The sequence below is a fragment of the Cicer arietinum genome, chromosome 6, assembly GCF_000331145.2.
Source record: "Cicer arietinum cultivar CDC Frontier isolate Library 1 chromosome 6, Cicar.CDCFrontier_v2.0, whole genome shotgun sequence".
Taxonomy (NCBI): Eukaryota; Viridiplantae; Streptophyta; class Magnoliopsida; order Fabales; family Fabaceae; genus Cicer; species Cicer arietinum.
The window spans coordinates 8,506,560-8,524,269 of record NC_021165.2 but is presented as its reverse complement, the minus strand read 5'-3'; the positions used below and the strand labels follow the sequence as shown (position 1 = coordinate 8,524,269).

The 17,710-nt window shown below is 26.5% G+C and overlaps 2 protein-coding genes across 6 annotated transcripts in view; one reads left to right on the top strand and one right to left on the bottom strand.

Moving 5' to 3' along the window:
- LOC101510612 (kinetochore protein NUF2 homolog) overlaps positions 1–3,612 on the top strand; it is a 4,690-nt gene extending 1,078 nt beyond the window's left edge. The window contains exons 5-12 of the mRNA XM_073369838.1: positions 6–146; positions 391–480; positions 1,062–1,169; positions 1,780–1,833; positions 2,090–2,204; positions 2,548–2,705; positions 2,924–3,019; positions 3,360–3,612. Of these exons, the coding sequence (XP_073225939.1) occupies positions 6–146; positions 391–480; positions 1,062–1,169; positions 1,780–1,833; positions 2,090–2,204; positions 2,548–2,705; positions 2,924–3,019; positions 3,360–3,458 (861 nt within the window). The 3' untranslated portion in view covers positions 3,459–3,612. The remainder of the gene's footprint in view (positions 1–5; positions 147–390; positions 481–1,061; positions 1,170–1,779; positions 1,834–2,089; positions 2,205–2,547; positions 2,706–2,923; positions 3,020–3,359) is intronic.
- Positions 3,613–11,223: 7,611 nt separating this feature from the next.
- On the bottom strand, positions 11,224–14,429 carry LOC101510070 (cationic amino acid transporter 1). Of its 5 annotated transcripts, none has more exons than XM_027335330.2 (3): positions 14,296–14,429; positions 13,352–13,776; positions 11,224–12,850 (listed from the first exon to the last, which is right to left on the bottom strand). In XM_027335330.2, the coding sequence occupies exons 2-3, from the start codon at positions 13,761–13,763 to the stop codon at positions 11,481–11,483; spliced, it is 1,782 nt and encodes a 593-aa protein (XP_027191131.1). In that variant the 5' UTR covers positions 13,764–13,776; positions 14,296–14,429; the 3' UTR covers positions 11,224–11,480. The 5 variants fall into 5 exon arrangements, with proteins under 5 accessions (XP_027191131.1, XP_004504163.1, XP_027191132.1 ...); XM_004504106.4 differs by having other exon boundaries at positions 13,352–13,767; XM_027335331.2 differs by having other exon boundaries at positions 13,352–13,767; positions 14,331–14,427.
- Positions 14,430–17,710: the final 3,281 nt, after the last annotated feature.

The window sequence follows — 17,710 nt, the reverse complement described above, 5'->3', positions numbered from 1 at the left end:
GGGAAAGAGAGATGCCTTTTGTTCAGGAGGTGGATGCAAAAGTTAAAGAGCTGCGTCAAACTATCGCAAACCTGAACAACAAACAGATGTCGTTGAGGTCTACTATAAAGAAGTTGAAGGAGAAGACTGTGGAAATGGATGATAAGGTGAATAATGGAAGCTTAGTTAGCATAATGAGTTACATAATCATACTTATTGATGTTCAGCTTTTTTTAATAGTGTATGGAAGAAACATTAGTAGAGCCCTAGAAGTTTCTTTGAAAAATTCATGTGGGATTAGGACATTGGACCTTTGGGATATGTAACTTGCACATGTTGCAGACTGCAGTTTTCGGTGATGAGTTATTTTACTTGTTAATGCTAATTTGTTTTTTTTTCATCTCACCCCAGATTTCTGATGCTGAATTTAAACTAGTACAAAATGTTCAAGAGAATGCAAATCTACGTTCAAAAATTGTTCAATCGCCTGATAAAGTACAGGTATCCTTTTCATTTGATTATTTACAATCATTAGAATCAGTTGCTTAAAAAAATTAATGTTATTTATTAGCTTATTCTGTTTGCAAAATCAAACTTATTACATTCTTAGCATCAGATTGTTACGCATTTTGCATTTCTCCATACAATCTGCCTGTATACATGTATTTGCATTTATTGGACTGCATTATTTTGTGTTGTTACCACAGTGGAGAACATTGGTTGTTTGAAATAATTGCCCTCTTGCTATAAATCAGTGTGTGCTCATTTGATGACCTTTTTTATTGAGTGCCCAGTGAGACATGTGTTGTTAATGACATTGTGATGAAAAATGGAGACTATTTTGAAGATTTTTTAAGTGTGAAAATTAAAAAGAAAAGAAACTGTAGGAACTAAAGTCTAAAATGAAAGTAAGTGGAAACTAGAGGGACTAAAATTTATTTTAACCATGAAATTTTCATCACTGTTAAGATTAACCAAAACTGCATGCTTATTTTTGGATGTTCTTCGCTGTGTAGAGTGATCTAGGATTTTATTTTTCTGCCTCTACCTATTTAAATTTGCTTTCCTTATCTTGCATGAAGAGGGCTTTAGAGGAAAAGAAATTAGCTCGAGAGGAAGCAAGAAATGCTGAAAGATTAGCCATGCACATTTTCCACGAGAAGACTGCCCTCGTTGAAGTTTTTTCCAAGGTATGTTGTCAATGGATAGTACTCCCTCCCTTCCAAAACTTACGGTTTTTTAGAATATTTCTTCTGTTTCAAGACAAGTTTTAAAAATCCTTAAACTATATAGTCTTCACATTGAAAAACTATAAATATAAGGGTGTTTTGGTACACATATACATAAGTTAAATGACTTCTTAATTTGTGTGCAAAACCTTAAACTACCAAAGATATCTCAAATGGAGGGAGTATATTTTTGCTTTTCATTTGCATTTTGGGTCAGGGTAAGGTATTATACTTTTATCTATACAATTCGTTGGACTAATGAATTTCTTCCTTAATTACTAGGGTATGTTTGGATGGAGTGTTTTGGAGGGGAGGAGAAGACTTATTTTTCTTTTTCAAATTATGGAACCTATAAAGTGTTTCTGAAAATGAATTAAATGCGATTGAATTATTATTTGATCATTTATTTGGTTAAACAATTTTGTCCACTGATCTTGATCTTGTAGCTATTTACTCATTCCAAAATCAAACTACAAAAAAATAAAACAGTATATCATAGGTTTTTGACTTCTATTCATGATGTAATGTTTTGTCCTAGATAATATAGAGCACTCTATCAATTCCTTTTCAGGTTAACAAAAAAATGTTGAAACACTACCGGCAGATGCAGGCTATACAAGAACAGGTATTCCCCGTCCTCTGGTTATTTGACTCCTGCTCTGTCATTTAACATGATGATTGAAATTTGTTTATGAATTTTCCCCTGTATATCAAGGAAGGAAAAACTTTTTCTTTTTGTATTTTGGAATGGAATGGAGCTCATGATGGAAGTTATGTCTTAGAGATATGAGATGGTCTACTATGATCTATGAGATTTTTCTTCCTTCAAAGATAGTTATTGTGCAAAACCTCTTGTTTGATTTCTTTAGCCCTTCCTATAGGTCAATTCTGCTAAATCCATTGAAAAGGATCTTAAAGCATTAAAAACTAAACTTAGTGATGAAGAATTGCTGGAGAAGTCACTCGAGGCCAAATTGGTTGAAAGGCAAAGTAAAGGTACGTTCTTGTGCAAGCATGCAATGCCTGTACTCTATTTCCAAATGGATGCTTCAACTGTTTAAGTATGAGTAATGCTATTTATTGTGAGAACATTCTACAAAAACTGTTCACAAATTACCTGACATTGCGGCATGATTTTGTCCAATTATTATTATCTGTCCGAAAGAAAATTCATTTTCTGACTGGAAGCATCACATATGTTACTATGCTGCGTTTTTTTGTAATGATTTCTACAAAAAAAAAACTTTAATGCTATATAGCATTGCTCTTAAACATGTATTATATATGTGTGTGTTTTGTGTTTTCCCTTCATCTTTTTTTGCTTATTTTACCTCCTCAGTTGAGCATATGGAAGAGTTGAAGAAGCAGTTGGAGAAAGAATGCAGTATCACAATAGAGGAAGGAACTAAATACTTGAGCAGTAAAAAATTAGAGGTAGAATCAAAGAAATGTGCCATTGAAACAAGACAGAGAAATGTTGAGGCTGTGTTATCGAAGGTACCATTTATTAAGTGGGATAGAAAAACCTCATTGGTGGAAAGTATAACACTAAATGCATCCCATAACTAAAGAAAAGATTACTTCTTATCTGAATAGATATCATTGTTTATCTCATAAGACTAGTATTCTTTAGGCAATTGTTTGCATTTTCTTTCATAATAAACGAGTAAGTTTGATAAAAGAATAAGTTGTTATTTCTCGTCTGCAACTGGCAGGTAGATGCCATAAATAGTACAATCACCTCAGAAAATGAATCTACAACAGCTAAAGTGGATCAGTTAGATAGTAAATGCAGAGAGATAGTTGAAGAGGTACGTAACCATTTATCTTTTTTTGGAAACCTGTGTGGTCTAATACCCAGCTTGGCTTCAAAAACTTCAAATTGTAGCTATATACCTCACGAGAGTAAAAGGAAAATTGTAACTGAAATTCAAAGTTGCTTTGTCAGTTGCAATTTTACATCGATTTTAACTTAAATTATTTTTGGTAAATTGATTTTACGTTTCTTTTACTGCTTATCATGTCAAATGAGCTCAAATCCTTGTTCTCTACACTGCAATGCTGATTGTCAATTTGGAGCGATGGTTCTTGCGCTGCTTATTGTAATACTGAATGAGAAATAACTGAATTATTATGCTTGGATTGTTGCAGTTTCATAAGTATGCTAATTCGATTGCACGTGTGATTGAATCTGGACCAAAGAGTGCGACCATTAAAGTAGCTGGATTTGACAATTTGGGTTCCATATAAATATAGACTAGACTTGCCATGCAATGTTGTAAATACATAATTGTTTGTCTTTTTTTGACAAAGAAATACATAATTTCTTGTTGATTTGTTTGAGATAGTGAAATTAATTTGATGAAAAATTAATATTGTGCAATAGATTCCACATATTTGGGTATGTGCCATTTGAGCTAAATCACCTTTATGCATTTATAAATAGAGTAGAAGCCATTTTAATTATCAAATGTGTGACCGTCATTATAATTTTAAAATGTGAAATGCTAATGAATACTTTAAGGACATTTGTTAAGAATATAAATGTATTCAGAAAAAATCATTGAAAATTGTGATGTTTTTCTTACTTTTTATTTCTTTTTTTAGTTGCTTAATAAATGTTTTTATGACACTTTTTAGGATAACTCTATTTTCTGTCATTCAATTTCAATCTCATTTATTCTTCTTTCTTCGATACATTATATTTTTTTTCCTATCTTGCATGCATTTTATCTTTTTTATTTTAATTTTATTATATATAATATATTTTTTTCTTATTTTCTCATATATTTTTTTCAATCGTTCTTTCTCTTTAAACTATTTTCAGAAAAAATTTTATTACTTTTTTCCTCTTTCTCCAAATCTTTTATTTCACTTTCATTGTGATTTAGTTGTAGTTTTAATCATTCTATTTTTACTAATTCACACAATCAGTTCACCTATTTTAAAATTTGACAGTTTTGATTCATGCTTTTGATTTTTTAACTATAAAAATAATGTGATATACTTTAAATAATATAACATATAATATGATAATGTAAAATAATAAACACTCATAAAATCCTCTAAAAACTTAACTTTCATCTTTGATTTTTTTTTGTTTGTAATTTAGTTAATAACATATGAATAGTTAATGAATTTTGATGGTTATACATCACAAGTATGCTACATCATCTAAAATAGAAAAAGTCGTCATTTTTTTAGTTCAAAAATTTGAAGGAATAACTAAACTACCGACTTTTAAAATAGTGGAATCAATTATTTAAGTTGATAAGAATAGAGGGACTTCATAATTTATCTTGAACTCGCTACCATAAATGACTTCAAGGTAAGATATTTTGAACTCAATTTTTATTTTATGTTTAAATAACTTTTTAGTCTCTAAATTTTTTTGTTTTTAATCCCTGTAAAAAAAATATTTTTTAATTTTGTACAAAATTATCATGTGAGCAATTTTAATTTTTGCTTGAACGTCAACATATATTTTTAATTTATTTTATGTAGACATGTTTACAATATTATAAAAAATTCATTGGCAAAAAAAAAAATCTAAAAACTTTAATATCCATATTTTTACGACTTTATTCTGAGTTTATGAAGTTTAAAAGTTGAAGGATAATTAAATATGTTTTTTAGCAGAGATTAAAACTGCTTGTAAGATAATTTTGCAAATATTAAAAAATATAATTTTTTTATAGTGACTAAAAACAAAATTTTAAAATTTTTATAGGGACAAAAATTTTATTTCACCCTTTATTTTATACTTAGTCCATTTTTTCACAACCATGAACTTCATCTTTATTTTTCTGTGTTTTTCATTTTATTAAGTTATTTTTTTAGATAAAATATAAATACATATTATGTGATTGAACTATCATAAACGAGACAAGTTCTCAAAGATAAAAATTTAAAATAATGATACCTGAGATATCGTTTATAAAACTTTAAAAAAATAATCATACATAGAACAAATTGTCACTGATGATATTTACAAATGGTAACTTATGAAATTGAATTATCATATACGAGACAAATTTTCAATGATAAAAAATTCAAAGTAACTATCATAGAGTCAAGTTGTCACTTATGAGATGAATCTATCATGCATAAAACAAGTTTTCAATAATTATAAATTTCAAAATAATCACCGTACACCTATGAGAATGAAATATCAAAATAATTATCATACACAAGATAAGTTATCACAAATGAGATTAAACTATTATACATAAGATAAGTTCTCACTAATAAATTTTTCAAAATTACTATCGTACATGTGAGAAATTTTCACTAATAAAAATCTTCTATCTATCTATTTACTATTTAAAAAGTAATATATTGTGGTTAGTCTAAATTATTTAAAAAATAATAAAAATTCAACTTATTAGTCCAAAAACGGAAGGTTAATATTATAAAAGTGTTGTTGCATTAAAATAATCATTTAATGCGACAAGACAAATAATAATAATAATAATAATAATAATAATAATAATAATAATGATAATAATAATAATAATAAAAAAAATAGAAAATAGTAATTGAAAATAGAATAGATATATTATTAATATAAAATAGTTTTACACTCACGTACACTTCGCCGTACTTTAATGTATTTTCTCAATAAATTTCAAAATAATATTCATACAAGTTATAAAGCTTCTCATTGATAAAAAAAATTGAAAAAAGAAGATCGTACACGAGACAATATCGTATTTTAATTAAATTTATGTTTTAATTCATTTTTTATAATTCTGCTATATTTTTAATTTAATTAATATGGTTTTATTGGTATAAGTAGGACAAATTCACTTATGATAAAATTAATGATTTTGATTTATTAATTATAATTTATTAACATTGATATATACTGAATGAAATAAGCCACCGATGATAACATTAAAAAATTTATGTCTGAAAAGAGATATTTTTGTATGGTTTTTACTTTGATAGGTGATTTTGAATCGAGTTCCTCATGGTTATTTGTGTATATTCTTTTTTGATATTTTTAAATTATAATATTATCAATTACTTGAAACTATTTATTAATTCAATTTACTATAATGATTTTACATTTCTATTTAAGTATAGTTGAGTTGATATATACGGAACAAAATAAATGATTGATGATAAAATTATTAACATTGATATATTCATTATAATTAGATATTTAGGAGAAAATTATACTATCCTTTGTACACTTTCCTTATCTATTATATATATATATTTAAAACAAACTCATCTGATAATTTTTTTTTTCCATGTGCAAACATATCCACTTTAGCAAACATATTCGTACACCTTGAGTTGTCTTGTGTTTTTATGTTTCACTTCATTTTTTCTACTTAATTTCTAAATAATTTTTATGTTTCACCTCATTTTTTTTACTTAGTTTCTAAATAATTTCCCCCTCTTTTAATCCCTTTAATTCCTAATTTTTTTAATGACTTCCTCCAACAATTTCTTCTTCCCTCTTGTGTATGCCCCAATCATTCGCCATCCTCGTAAAATTATATTCTTCTTCGAAATCGCCGACTCTACTCCAAAGATACCCTGAAAGAGGTATAGGTTGGTTCTTTGCAACAAAAAATTTCCTTCTCTTTGTCCTTTTCTAATTTTGCTGCCATAAATTTAATTATGTTCTATGCAATCTTTGAAATCAATCTGGCTCATAGTAACTTAATGCTATGTATAATTTCTTACATGAAATTATATCACTGCGACTATCCAGGAAATCCAAGTTGGGATGGGACCAGCCAGTAAACTTCGCTTCCCATCATACCCAAAGCAAAATGGCACATGGAAATTCTCAGGATTTAGTGCTTTTATGACAAAGTATATTTATACATCAATATTTTTTCTCTCACCCTTCTAAACTCTTTTCCTTTTTTAGTTGTTTTTAAGTGTCACTTTGCTTTGTGTGTCTCATATTCTTAGTTTTACTTCAATGTAGTATATGTTGAGTAGCTTACAAATTGCAGCTGGAAAAGTTTGACTCCAATAATTTTAATCATATTTAAAAGATATGTGTCATTGAATTGGATCAAGTAAATTAGATCATTTTAAATTTCAGAAGACAAATTTGCATGTATTGTGGAAATTTTTCAAATGTTAAACTTAATGACTTCCATCAATCTTATTGTTCGATCTTTGTATGTGAATTTTATATTTTAAATCAAATATATTAGAATTTTAATTTACAAACATTCAAACAATTATTAATATTGACAGAGGAATCATAATCATTAACATTTTAGTTACAAAATATTAATTATGAAACAATTATAAGTATACAAATAATTACAAATGAATTACTTTAATTTCATCTATTATATTTCAATATATATATTTGATTTTCTACTTTGAAAATTGGTAAATATATAGTATATAAATATTTAGAAATGATTGGCAAAGTCATGTCTCATTGAATTTTAGTCAGTTTTATTTTACTAAAATTAATTTAATTTAATTTGTTGTTTTATAGTATTAATTGACATAAAATTAAAGTGATTTATTTGCAATTATTTGTATATGATGTATACTTGTAATTGTTTGACAATTAATATTTTGTAACCGAATTGATATAAATTTTAGATTTCGACTTTGAAACCAAAATGTTAATTATTATGATTACTCAATTAATATTAATAATAATTTGAACATATTTAATCGGAAATATTATAATATATCCGATTTAAAGTTAAAAAAATTCACAATTACCACAAAGATCGAGATTAAAATGATCGAGTGAGAGAACAAAAAATATTTGATTTTCTATTTTGAATATTGATAAAGATATATAATATATAAATATCAAGAAATGATGGACAAACTCATTTCTCTTTGAATTTTGGTCAGTTTTATTTTACTGAAACTAATTTGATTTTTGATAGTGTTACTTGATATGAAATTAAAGTAATTCATTTGCAATTATTTATATTCGATGTATACTTGTAATTGTTTAATAATTAATAGTTTTTAATTGAATTGTTATAAATTTTAGATTTCGATTTTGAAATCAAAATATTAATGATTATGATTACTCAATTAATATTAATAATAGTTTGAGTGTTTGTAAATTAAAATATTAATATATTCAATTTAGAATGAAAATGATCAAGTGAGATAACAAAAAATATTTATATTTGATTTTCTACTTTGAATATTGGTAAATATATATATATAGTATATAAATATTTATAAATATTTATAAATGATTGACAAAATCACGTCTCTTTGAATCTCGGCCAGTTTTATTTTATTAAAATTAATTAAGTTTAATTTGTTATTTTATAGTGGTAATTGACATGAAATTAAAGTAATTCATTTACAATTATTTATATTTGATGTATACTTATAATTGTTTGATAATTAATATTTTATAACGAAATTGTTATAAATTTTGAATTTCGATTTTGAAACCAAAATGCTAATTATTATAATTACTCTATTAATACTAATAGTAGTTTGAATTTTTGTAAATTAAAATATTAATATATTCAATTTAGAATAAAAAATTTCACAATTACCACACGAAAATCGATGATTAAAATGATCGAGTGAGAGAACAAAAAATATTTGTATTAATTTTCTACTTTCAATATTCGTAAATATATAGTATATAAATATTTAGAAATGATGGACAAAGTAATGTCTCATTGAATTTTAGTCAGTTTTAATTTAATGAAACTAAATAAATTTAATTTGTTGTTTTATAGTGTTAATTGACATGAAATTAAAGTGATTTATTTGCAATTATTTGTATTTGATGTATACTTGTAATTGTTTGACAATTAATATTTTGTAATCGAATTGTTATAAATTTCAGATTTCGATTTTGAAACTAAAATGTTAATTATTGTGATTACTCAATTAATATTAATAATAGTTTGAATATTTTTAAATTAAAATTCTAATATATCTGATTTGAAGTTAAAAAAATTCACAATTAACACAAATATCGATGATTAAAATGATCGAGTGAGAGAACACAAAATATTTGTTTTTGATTTTCTACTTTGAATATTGGCAAATATATATAATATATAAATATTTAGAAATGATGGGCAAACTCATTTCTCTTTGAATTTTGCTCAGTTTTATTTTACTGAAATTAATTTAATTTAATTTTTGTTTTATAGTGTTAATTCATATGAAATTAAAGTAAATAATTGCAATTTGCAATTATTTGGATTTGATGTACACTTGTAATTGTTTAACAATTAATAGTTTGTAACTGAATTGTTATAAATTTTAGATTTCGGTTTTGAAATTAAAATATTAATGATTATAATAACTCAATTAATATTAAAAATAGTTTGAATGTTTGTAAATTAAAATTATAATATATCCGATTTAAAGTAAAAAAATCACAATTACCTCAAAGATCGATGAGTAAAATGATCGAGTGAGAGAACAAAAAAATATTTGTATTTGATTTTTTTACTTTGAATATTGGTAAATATATATCGTATATAAATATTTATAAATGATTGACAAAATCATGTCTCTTTGAATCTTGGTCAATTTTATTTTATTGAAATTAGTTAAATTTAATTTGTTACTTTATGGTGTTAATTGACATGAAATTAAAGTAATTCATTTGCAATTATTTGTATTTGATGTATACTTATAATTGTTTGACAATTAATATTTTATAACCGAATTGTTATAAATTTTGAATTCCAGTTTTGAAACCAAAATGTTAATGATTATGATTACTCTATTAATATTAATAATAGTTTGAAGTTTTGTAAATTAAAATTTTAATATATCTGATTTAAAATAAAAAAATTCACAATTAGCACAAAGATTGATGATTAAAATGATCGAGTGAGAGAATACAAAATATTTGTATTTGATTTTTTACTTTGAATGTTGAGAAATATATAGTATATAAATATTTAGAAATGATGGACAAAGTCATGTCTCTTTGAATTTTGGTTAGTTTTATTTTATTGAAATTAATTAAATTTGATTTGTTGTTTTATAGTGTTAATTGACATGAAATTACAGTAATTTATTTACAATTATATATATTTGATGTATAATTATTTGACAATTAAAATTTTGTAACTGAATTTATTTTAAATGTTGAATTTCGATTTTGAAACCAAAATGTTAATGATTATGATTACTCTATTAATATTAATAATAATTTGAATGTTCGTAAATTAAAATTCTAATATATCTGAATTAAAATAAAAAATTTCACAATTACCACACATATCAATAACAAAAAATATTTATATTTGATTTTTCATTTTTGAATATTGGTAAATATATATAGTATATAAATATTTAGAAATGATGGACAAAGTCATGTCTTTTGAGTTTTGGTAAATTTTATTTTACTGAAATTATTTAAATTAAATTTATTGTTTTATAGTGTTAATTGACATGAAATTTAAGTAATTCATTTGCAATTATTTGTATTTGATGTATTCTTATAATTGTTTGATGATTAATATTTTGTAATTGCTATAAATTTTAGATTTCGAATTTGAAACTAAAATGTTAAATCATTATGATTACTCTATTAAATGTTAATAATAGTTTAAATGTTTATAAATTAAAATTCTTATATATCCGATTTAAAATAAAAAGTTTCACAATTACCACAAAGATGAATGATTAAAATGATCGAGGTAGACAACAAAAAAAGTAATAAAGTAATAAAGTAAAATACAAGGTGAATGTATTTCCAAATATTTCACTTTAATCATTTTTAGTTTTAAGAATAAAGTAATATATTTTGTAACTCAATTGTATATCAATTGAGTCTATCTCTTAATTTCAATTATCAAATATATTATTTCAACATTTGTCATATCCATCGATCTCAATATTAATAAGCTACTTTGTTTATTCAAGTCATTCGTCTAAATCGCTACTTCTTTTTTATGAATTATATTGGTACAAATTGTATATATATATTATGGATATAAATACTAAATTAGAACATAAAATTTCATATTAATTTTATTTAAAATCCACTTAAATTAAATAAATAAAAATATACCGACGCAACGCGCGAATTAAGATATAGTTATATTTCAAACATATTCACAATTTTACCCGCAGGAACGAACAAATATTTTGCTAGTAGTTGACTAGAAAAGACATGTCCGAACACTAAATTACTTGTAGAACAACACATTGTGATCGATCTTACCAAACTAAACAAACAGCATTCTTTGGAAAAAATAAAAAACATAGAAATATTTTAGCTAGCTTGTGCAACATATGAATTGGAATCTGTTGCAATATTTAGTCCTACACTCCCTGTTCCACATTGTTCCATTGCTTCTGAACTTCCTTAGGAGCAGTATTTTGAGCCTGGTCAAACTCTTTTGCCGTGTCATATGAAGCATGTAATCCCAAGAGTATATAATAAACCAAGAGCAATCCTGTCCAAACTGCAAATCTTATATATGAATCTTTATCAATAGAGCCAAGAAGAAATATGTTAATAGCAATAGACAAAGAAGGTAGCCAAGGAACCAAAGGAACTCCCCAAATTGTAGGCTTCTTTGCCATTGGTACAAAAAGCCAAATACCACCCGTCCCTAAAATCCACAGTGGAACAAAAACTAAATAACCAATCCAGCCATGAGTACTATTATTCCAATAAGCTGAAATTCCAATTGAAGAGCCAATAATCAACACAAGACCCAAAATGAAATTGCGTTGATCCCCTTTTGTAGTTACTCCACTTGAATAATAACGCCTTACTAAAAGTGCTAAGGCCACAAGGGAAAATATAAATAAGGTGGAAATTGACAAAAGGTTAGAGAGAATAGCAAGATCAGTGAAAAAAGCAACAACACCAGAAGTTACAAGCATTGAGATAGTAGCATTCATAGGTGTCCCAGTTCTATGATCAACAAGAGCAAACCAAGGTGGCATCATGTGAGTACGTGCAATGTGAGTTAAATAACGAGCTTGACCAACAGCACCAACCAACAATACAGTTGTCATTCCTTTCAAAGCACCTAATGAAACAATGTACTTAGCCCAATCCATTCCAACAGCACTAAAAGCAACAGAAAAAGGTGCATTAACATCTATATCTTTATAATTCTGCATGAGACAAAGTGTTGTAGCTAGTAAGCAATATAATATGGTGGTAATCAACATAGATCCAACAAGACCAATAGGAATGTCTCTGCCAGGATTCTTGGTTTCCTCAGCCATAGTTGAAACAGCATCAAAGCCAACATAAGCAAAGAAAAGAACAGCAGAAGCGTCAATCATACCATGAACACCAAAAGGAGTAAATGGAGAGTAGTTTTCGGGTTTGGCTTTGATGAGACCAGCAATAATAATGAAGACAATGACAAACATGTGAAAGATAGTAGCAACGTAGTTGAAAATAGAAGAGCCTTTGGTGCTGTAGACAGCAAGGGCAGTGATGACAATGAGGGCAACAACAGCAATGGGGTCAAGATGGCCATAGTCAGGGTTCATGCTATGGACTATTATACGAAAGTCTTCAGGAGCTCTGTTGCAGAGTGTGGCAAAATAAGATGTCCATGATCGAGCTACCGCTGCATTTCCTATAACATACTCAAGAAGGATATTTCCAGCTGCTATAAATGCCACAAAGTCCCCCAATTCTACCCTTAAGTATGCAAATGATCCACCTGCATATCATAATAATAACACCTAAAATTACCTTCACATCTACTCAAAATGTCTTAAATAATATAATCATTCTGAGACTTCAAAAAATTTCAAACCTGACTTTTCAACTCATGATACATTACTCTTTCATAAAAATTTAAATAGCCAAAAAGTCTACACTGAAAGAGATTAAGGTGTCGTTTACGTTGAAATACTGTTCCTTTTGATTTTGAAATATTTGAGTTGCTTTTGTTTGACTAAGTATCTGCGTCACCAATAACTATTATTTCATCTTCACTACATAAAACACACACATTTTAAAATGTAGAAACACAATATTTGCTGACATTTTTTAGATATTAAATTGAGTGGGTTACCTCTTGAATGAAATGCAAATAAAAAGAAATTATTAAATGATATGAGATCTTATTATATAAATATTATTATTATTATTTGTAGTTATAATTATATGAAAATATGATTGATTATTTGGAGCGCACATGTGGATGTATGAATGTTACCTGCAACGGGTATTTCGACGGCGAACTCTGTATAACAGAAGACCGATAACAAAGCGGAGATACCAGAGACGACAAACGACAAGACAACTGCCGGACCTGCTTCCTGCCTAGCCTCAAGTCCGGTAAGCACAAATATTCCGGAACCGACGACAGCACCGATGCCGAACCATATCAAGTCCCACCAATTCAACGTCTTCTTCATCTCATTACCACTCCGAGCCTTAACTTCGAATAACTCCGAATGATCACTGGATCGTTTCAACACACGATCTTTCAATCGGAATGGTGTCTCCATCACCGATCTTCCATAATTTCCCCAACTTTTAAACGACTCCTCCGGGAAGAAGTCGTTTTTTTGGAAGGTGCATCCTCTCCTCCGTACTCCGCCGCCGTTTTCCTCGCCAACCGCCATATCCCTGTTATAACTAAATAAATTTATATCAGTTTATGATTTTACTGGAAATAAGAAATAGAAGAAGAAATTTGCACCTCTATAGTTTCTTGTCAAAGGTTGCTCAAAGTTTGAGCACCAGGATATTTATTTAGAGAATCACGGACTTGTACATTATTATATATTCAAATTGTCAACATTCTATATAACTATACAAATCAACGTCAATTACTACATTTCAGAGTATCCTTAATGAGCAATTAAGATGTGAAAAAATAGAGAATTGTTTTAAATAGAAAAATGCAAACTGTCCTCAAACCTCCTTATTTATTAGCATTGAATGCTCATTAAGAAAATCAATTTGATTATGTATTTGCAAATAAATATGGTAACATAATATTGATTGTGTTTATAATAAGAATGATATATTTAATCAAGCCCAAATATTATCTGGCCATGAACAGACCTTAAGCAACAAAATAATTCACCCTAAACACTAATTTGCACAATATTTTACTATATAGAACTACAACATTCATACAAAATCACATACTCAAATTATTTCCTGCCACACAAAATCTCACGTACAATGATATTTTACTTCATGGTACCAAAACATTTTCCTTTAAATGTCATGGTGAAAGGTTATGAGAATATAGTTTGTAAGAGATATGATCATGACAAGTAGGCCGGATCTAAAAAATTAGTTTGATGATGGCAATAAAATAGTGAGGTTTGTACTATCCACCCTCCACTTACCCCTCATTCATATGGAAAAGACCATATTGCCCCTAGTTTTATATATAAAAACTTCAAAAAAAATTCACTTTTCTTTTTTCACCCACTTTATTCGAAACTTTTAAATATTCGAATCTGATCCTACCAAACCTTCAAAATATTGAAACATTCGAAATACAAAAGTAAGTAAAAATTCGAAACTTCCAAATATTCGAAACATGGTTTTACCAGAAATTCGAAAGTTTCTATGACGATGAAACTTTCGAAGTTCATTTTTCTGAGAAATAATAAAACTTTCGAAACTTTCATTGAATACGAAACTTTTGAAATGCAGAGAGTTTCAAAACTTTCGAACAATATGAAAGTTTCATAATGCAAAACTTTTAAACATATTGAAACTTTTGAAAATTCAACTTTCGAAAGTTTGAAATTCAATGAAAGATTTGAATTTTTAAAAATTAGTAACAAATTAGTAATAAATTTAATTAATAATAAATTTAATTAGTAATAAATTTCAAAATTAGTAATAAATTAATAATAAATTTCTATTCCTAATTTCAAAAATTAGTAATAAATTTAGTAATAATTAAGATCGAATTATTATAGTAATAAATGTATTTAGACTAATTGAATTCCTACAAATTACAATTGTCTTATAGGATATTTTATATTTCAAAAAAGTTGAAGGATTTTTTTTTTTATTGTCAACGTTATTAGATATAACATTATCTATATATCTGATTAATAAATCATTCAAACGATTGTATATTTTATTATTTACAAAATTAATGACAAAAAAGTACAAATTTCAATAGTTACAGTTGCTACACACAAAAATAAATCTAATTTTAAAAATAAATATTTCATTTGATACACAATATGCTATCTATAACCATAAGATTTTATAGGACTTTAAAATAAAAATAAGTGTTAATAACATATTTGTTTGTTTTGTTGTGGGGTTCCTGCCCCCAATATCCACACTAGTTCCGCCATATTGACGACAAACTTCCATTCACTACAAGAAAAAAAAAATTGATTTGTGCGGTTGCAAAGGACGTTTGCGGCGGTTATAACCGCCTGAAATGGATGACTGCGACGGTTTTACAACTCTGGCAAATTTGTACGTTGGGAAATAATTTTGTGATAGTTCAGATTACCGTTGTTCCAATCATTGACAACGTTTGTGACAATTCTTAATCGTCTCGACATACATTTTGCGACAGTTAGAACCGTCTCAAACTTAATAATTTAAAATAAACAAATATGATACAATTTTTTCCTATTTTTTATTAATTAAAATAAAAAATATTCATAAATATCATCCATATAATTTAAATACGTAATTATACAACTAATGTACCTAAATTCAATTTATATAATTTTTTCAAAAGAAATAACACCAATTCATACATTTAAGTTAACTAAAACAATAAATAAAATAGTTTAAATATTCAAAACATTAGTGGAGGGGCTAAACTTTAAATTGCTTAGAGCCTTCAACTTGTGATTGTATTCAAATTGTTCACCAAATCTGCAAGAATTAAAAAATCATTGCACAACAAATATTATAAACAATAAATTAACAATTCTACATTGTAACAAACCATTAACAAGAACAATCATTCGTACATAATTTTTGTAGGAAAAAACTATTAACATAGATACAACTATACATAACCTTCAAAATTTAAGATAAAATCGATAGGGCAAATTTGAGAGTTAACCTCTTTTCTATGCCTCTCCTGCCAGATTCAAATGTGCCATGTCGAAATTATTGGGGCCATTGATATTATGTAGAAGTTGACAAAATCCACAGCAGCATAGTATGTTAAATTTCATAGCTCATAGCTACTTTGGCATATAATATTATGCAACCCATTCTGAGAAAACATAGACCAAAACGAGAAAATGACCCAACATATGATTACATACCAATATTCAGTGACATCGGTTATATTAGGGAAGCAAATACATAATAGTACTGCCCACACACTACACACATAATTACATCATAAATTGAAATTGGACCACTCAGGAATCAATATCATTAATAGAAATTATGAAATAAACCCATTAATAAACAGATCATAAGACTGTTTAATATTCTTAGTCTTCTTCAATTGCTTCTTGGCAATCCTCATTTGTCTTGGTGATGTAATTTAATTCTCTTCACAATTTTCTCGCTCTTCCTTTATAGTAGTAAACTTAGCCCTTAGAATTTCCTACATGTCCTTCCTTTAGATTAAGTGACATAGTTTAATTAAATTGGATATATAGGTAAAAATGGAGATATAATGACATAGTTTAATTAAATTTGATAGATAAAAGGATATATAGGTGCAAATTGAGATAAAGATTGAAATCAGAAGAAGCAAAATAAAATGAAAAAATCACAATTTCTTAAGCATTAGTTAACCACTACTACTCTTATATTAAACTAAAGATCAATTTAACCATATAACTATAATTAATACTCAACATAGCTAAAGAAGAAAAGTCCTTGTTTTGTAATAATCTCTAATTGTCAACTTTGTTAATATAGATATGACAAATCAATACTATTTAGCTAAATAAAAAATAAGATTACAATCCATTTTTTCCACTAAAATTGTAATCAACAAAAGAAAGTTAGAACTATACTAAAACTATTGTTAGGGACCGTACTAACATCCAAAAGTTGAAATGACCTCTTAGATTTGTAATTATAAATTTTAGATTTTGGTTTAGAAATCAAAATATTAATGATTATGATTACTCAATTAATATTAATAATAGTTTGAATATTTGTAAATTAAAATTCTAATATATCCGATTTTAAAGTAAAAAAATTCACAATTACCACAAAGATCAATAAGTAAAATGATCGAGTAAAAGAATAAACAATATTTGTATTTGATTTTCTACTTTGAATATTGATAAATATATATAGTATATATAAATATTTATAAATTATTGACAAAAATCATATCTCTTTGAATCTTGATCAGTTTTATTTTATTGAAATTAATTAAATTAAATTTGTTATTTTAAAGTGTTAATTGACATGAAATTAAAGGAATTCATTTGCAATTATTTGTATTTGATGTATACTTATAATTGTTTGACAATTAATATTTTATAACCGAATTGTTATAAATTTTGAATTTCGGTTTTGAAACCAAAATATTAATCATTATGATTACTCTATTAATATCAATAATAGTTTGAATTTTTGTAAATTAAAATTT

What these genes read in the sequence shown, in the direction of transcription:
- LOC101510070 (XM_027335330.2), bottom strand. Translation starts at nt 13,763, where the DNA reads ATGGCGGTTGGCGAGGAAAACGGCGGCGGAGTACGGAGGAGAGGATGC. An exon ending in CGTCGAAATACCCGTTGCAG is followed by an intron (nt 12,851 to 13,351) that starts GTAACATTCATA and finishes TATGATATGCAG; the next exon opens with GTGGATCATTTGCATACTTA.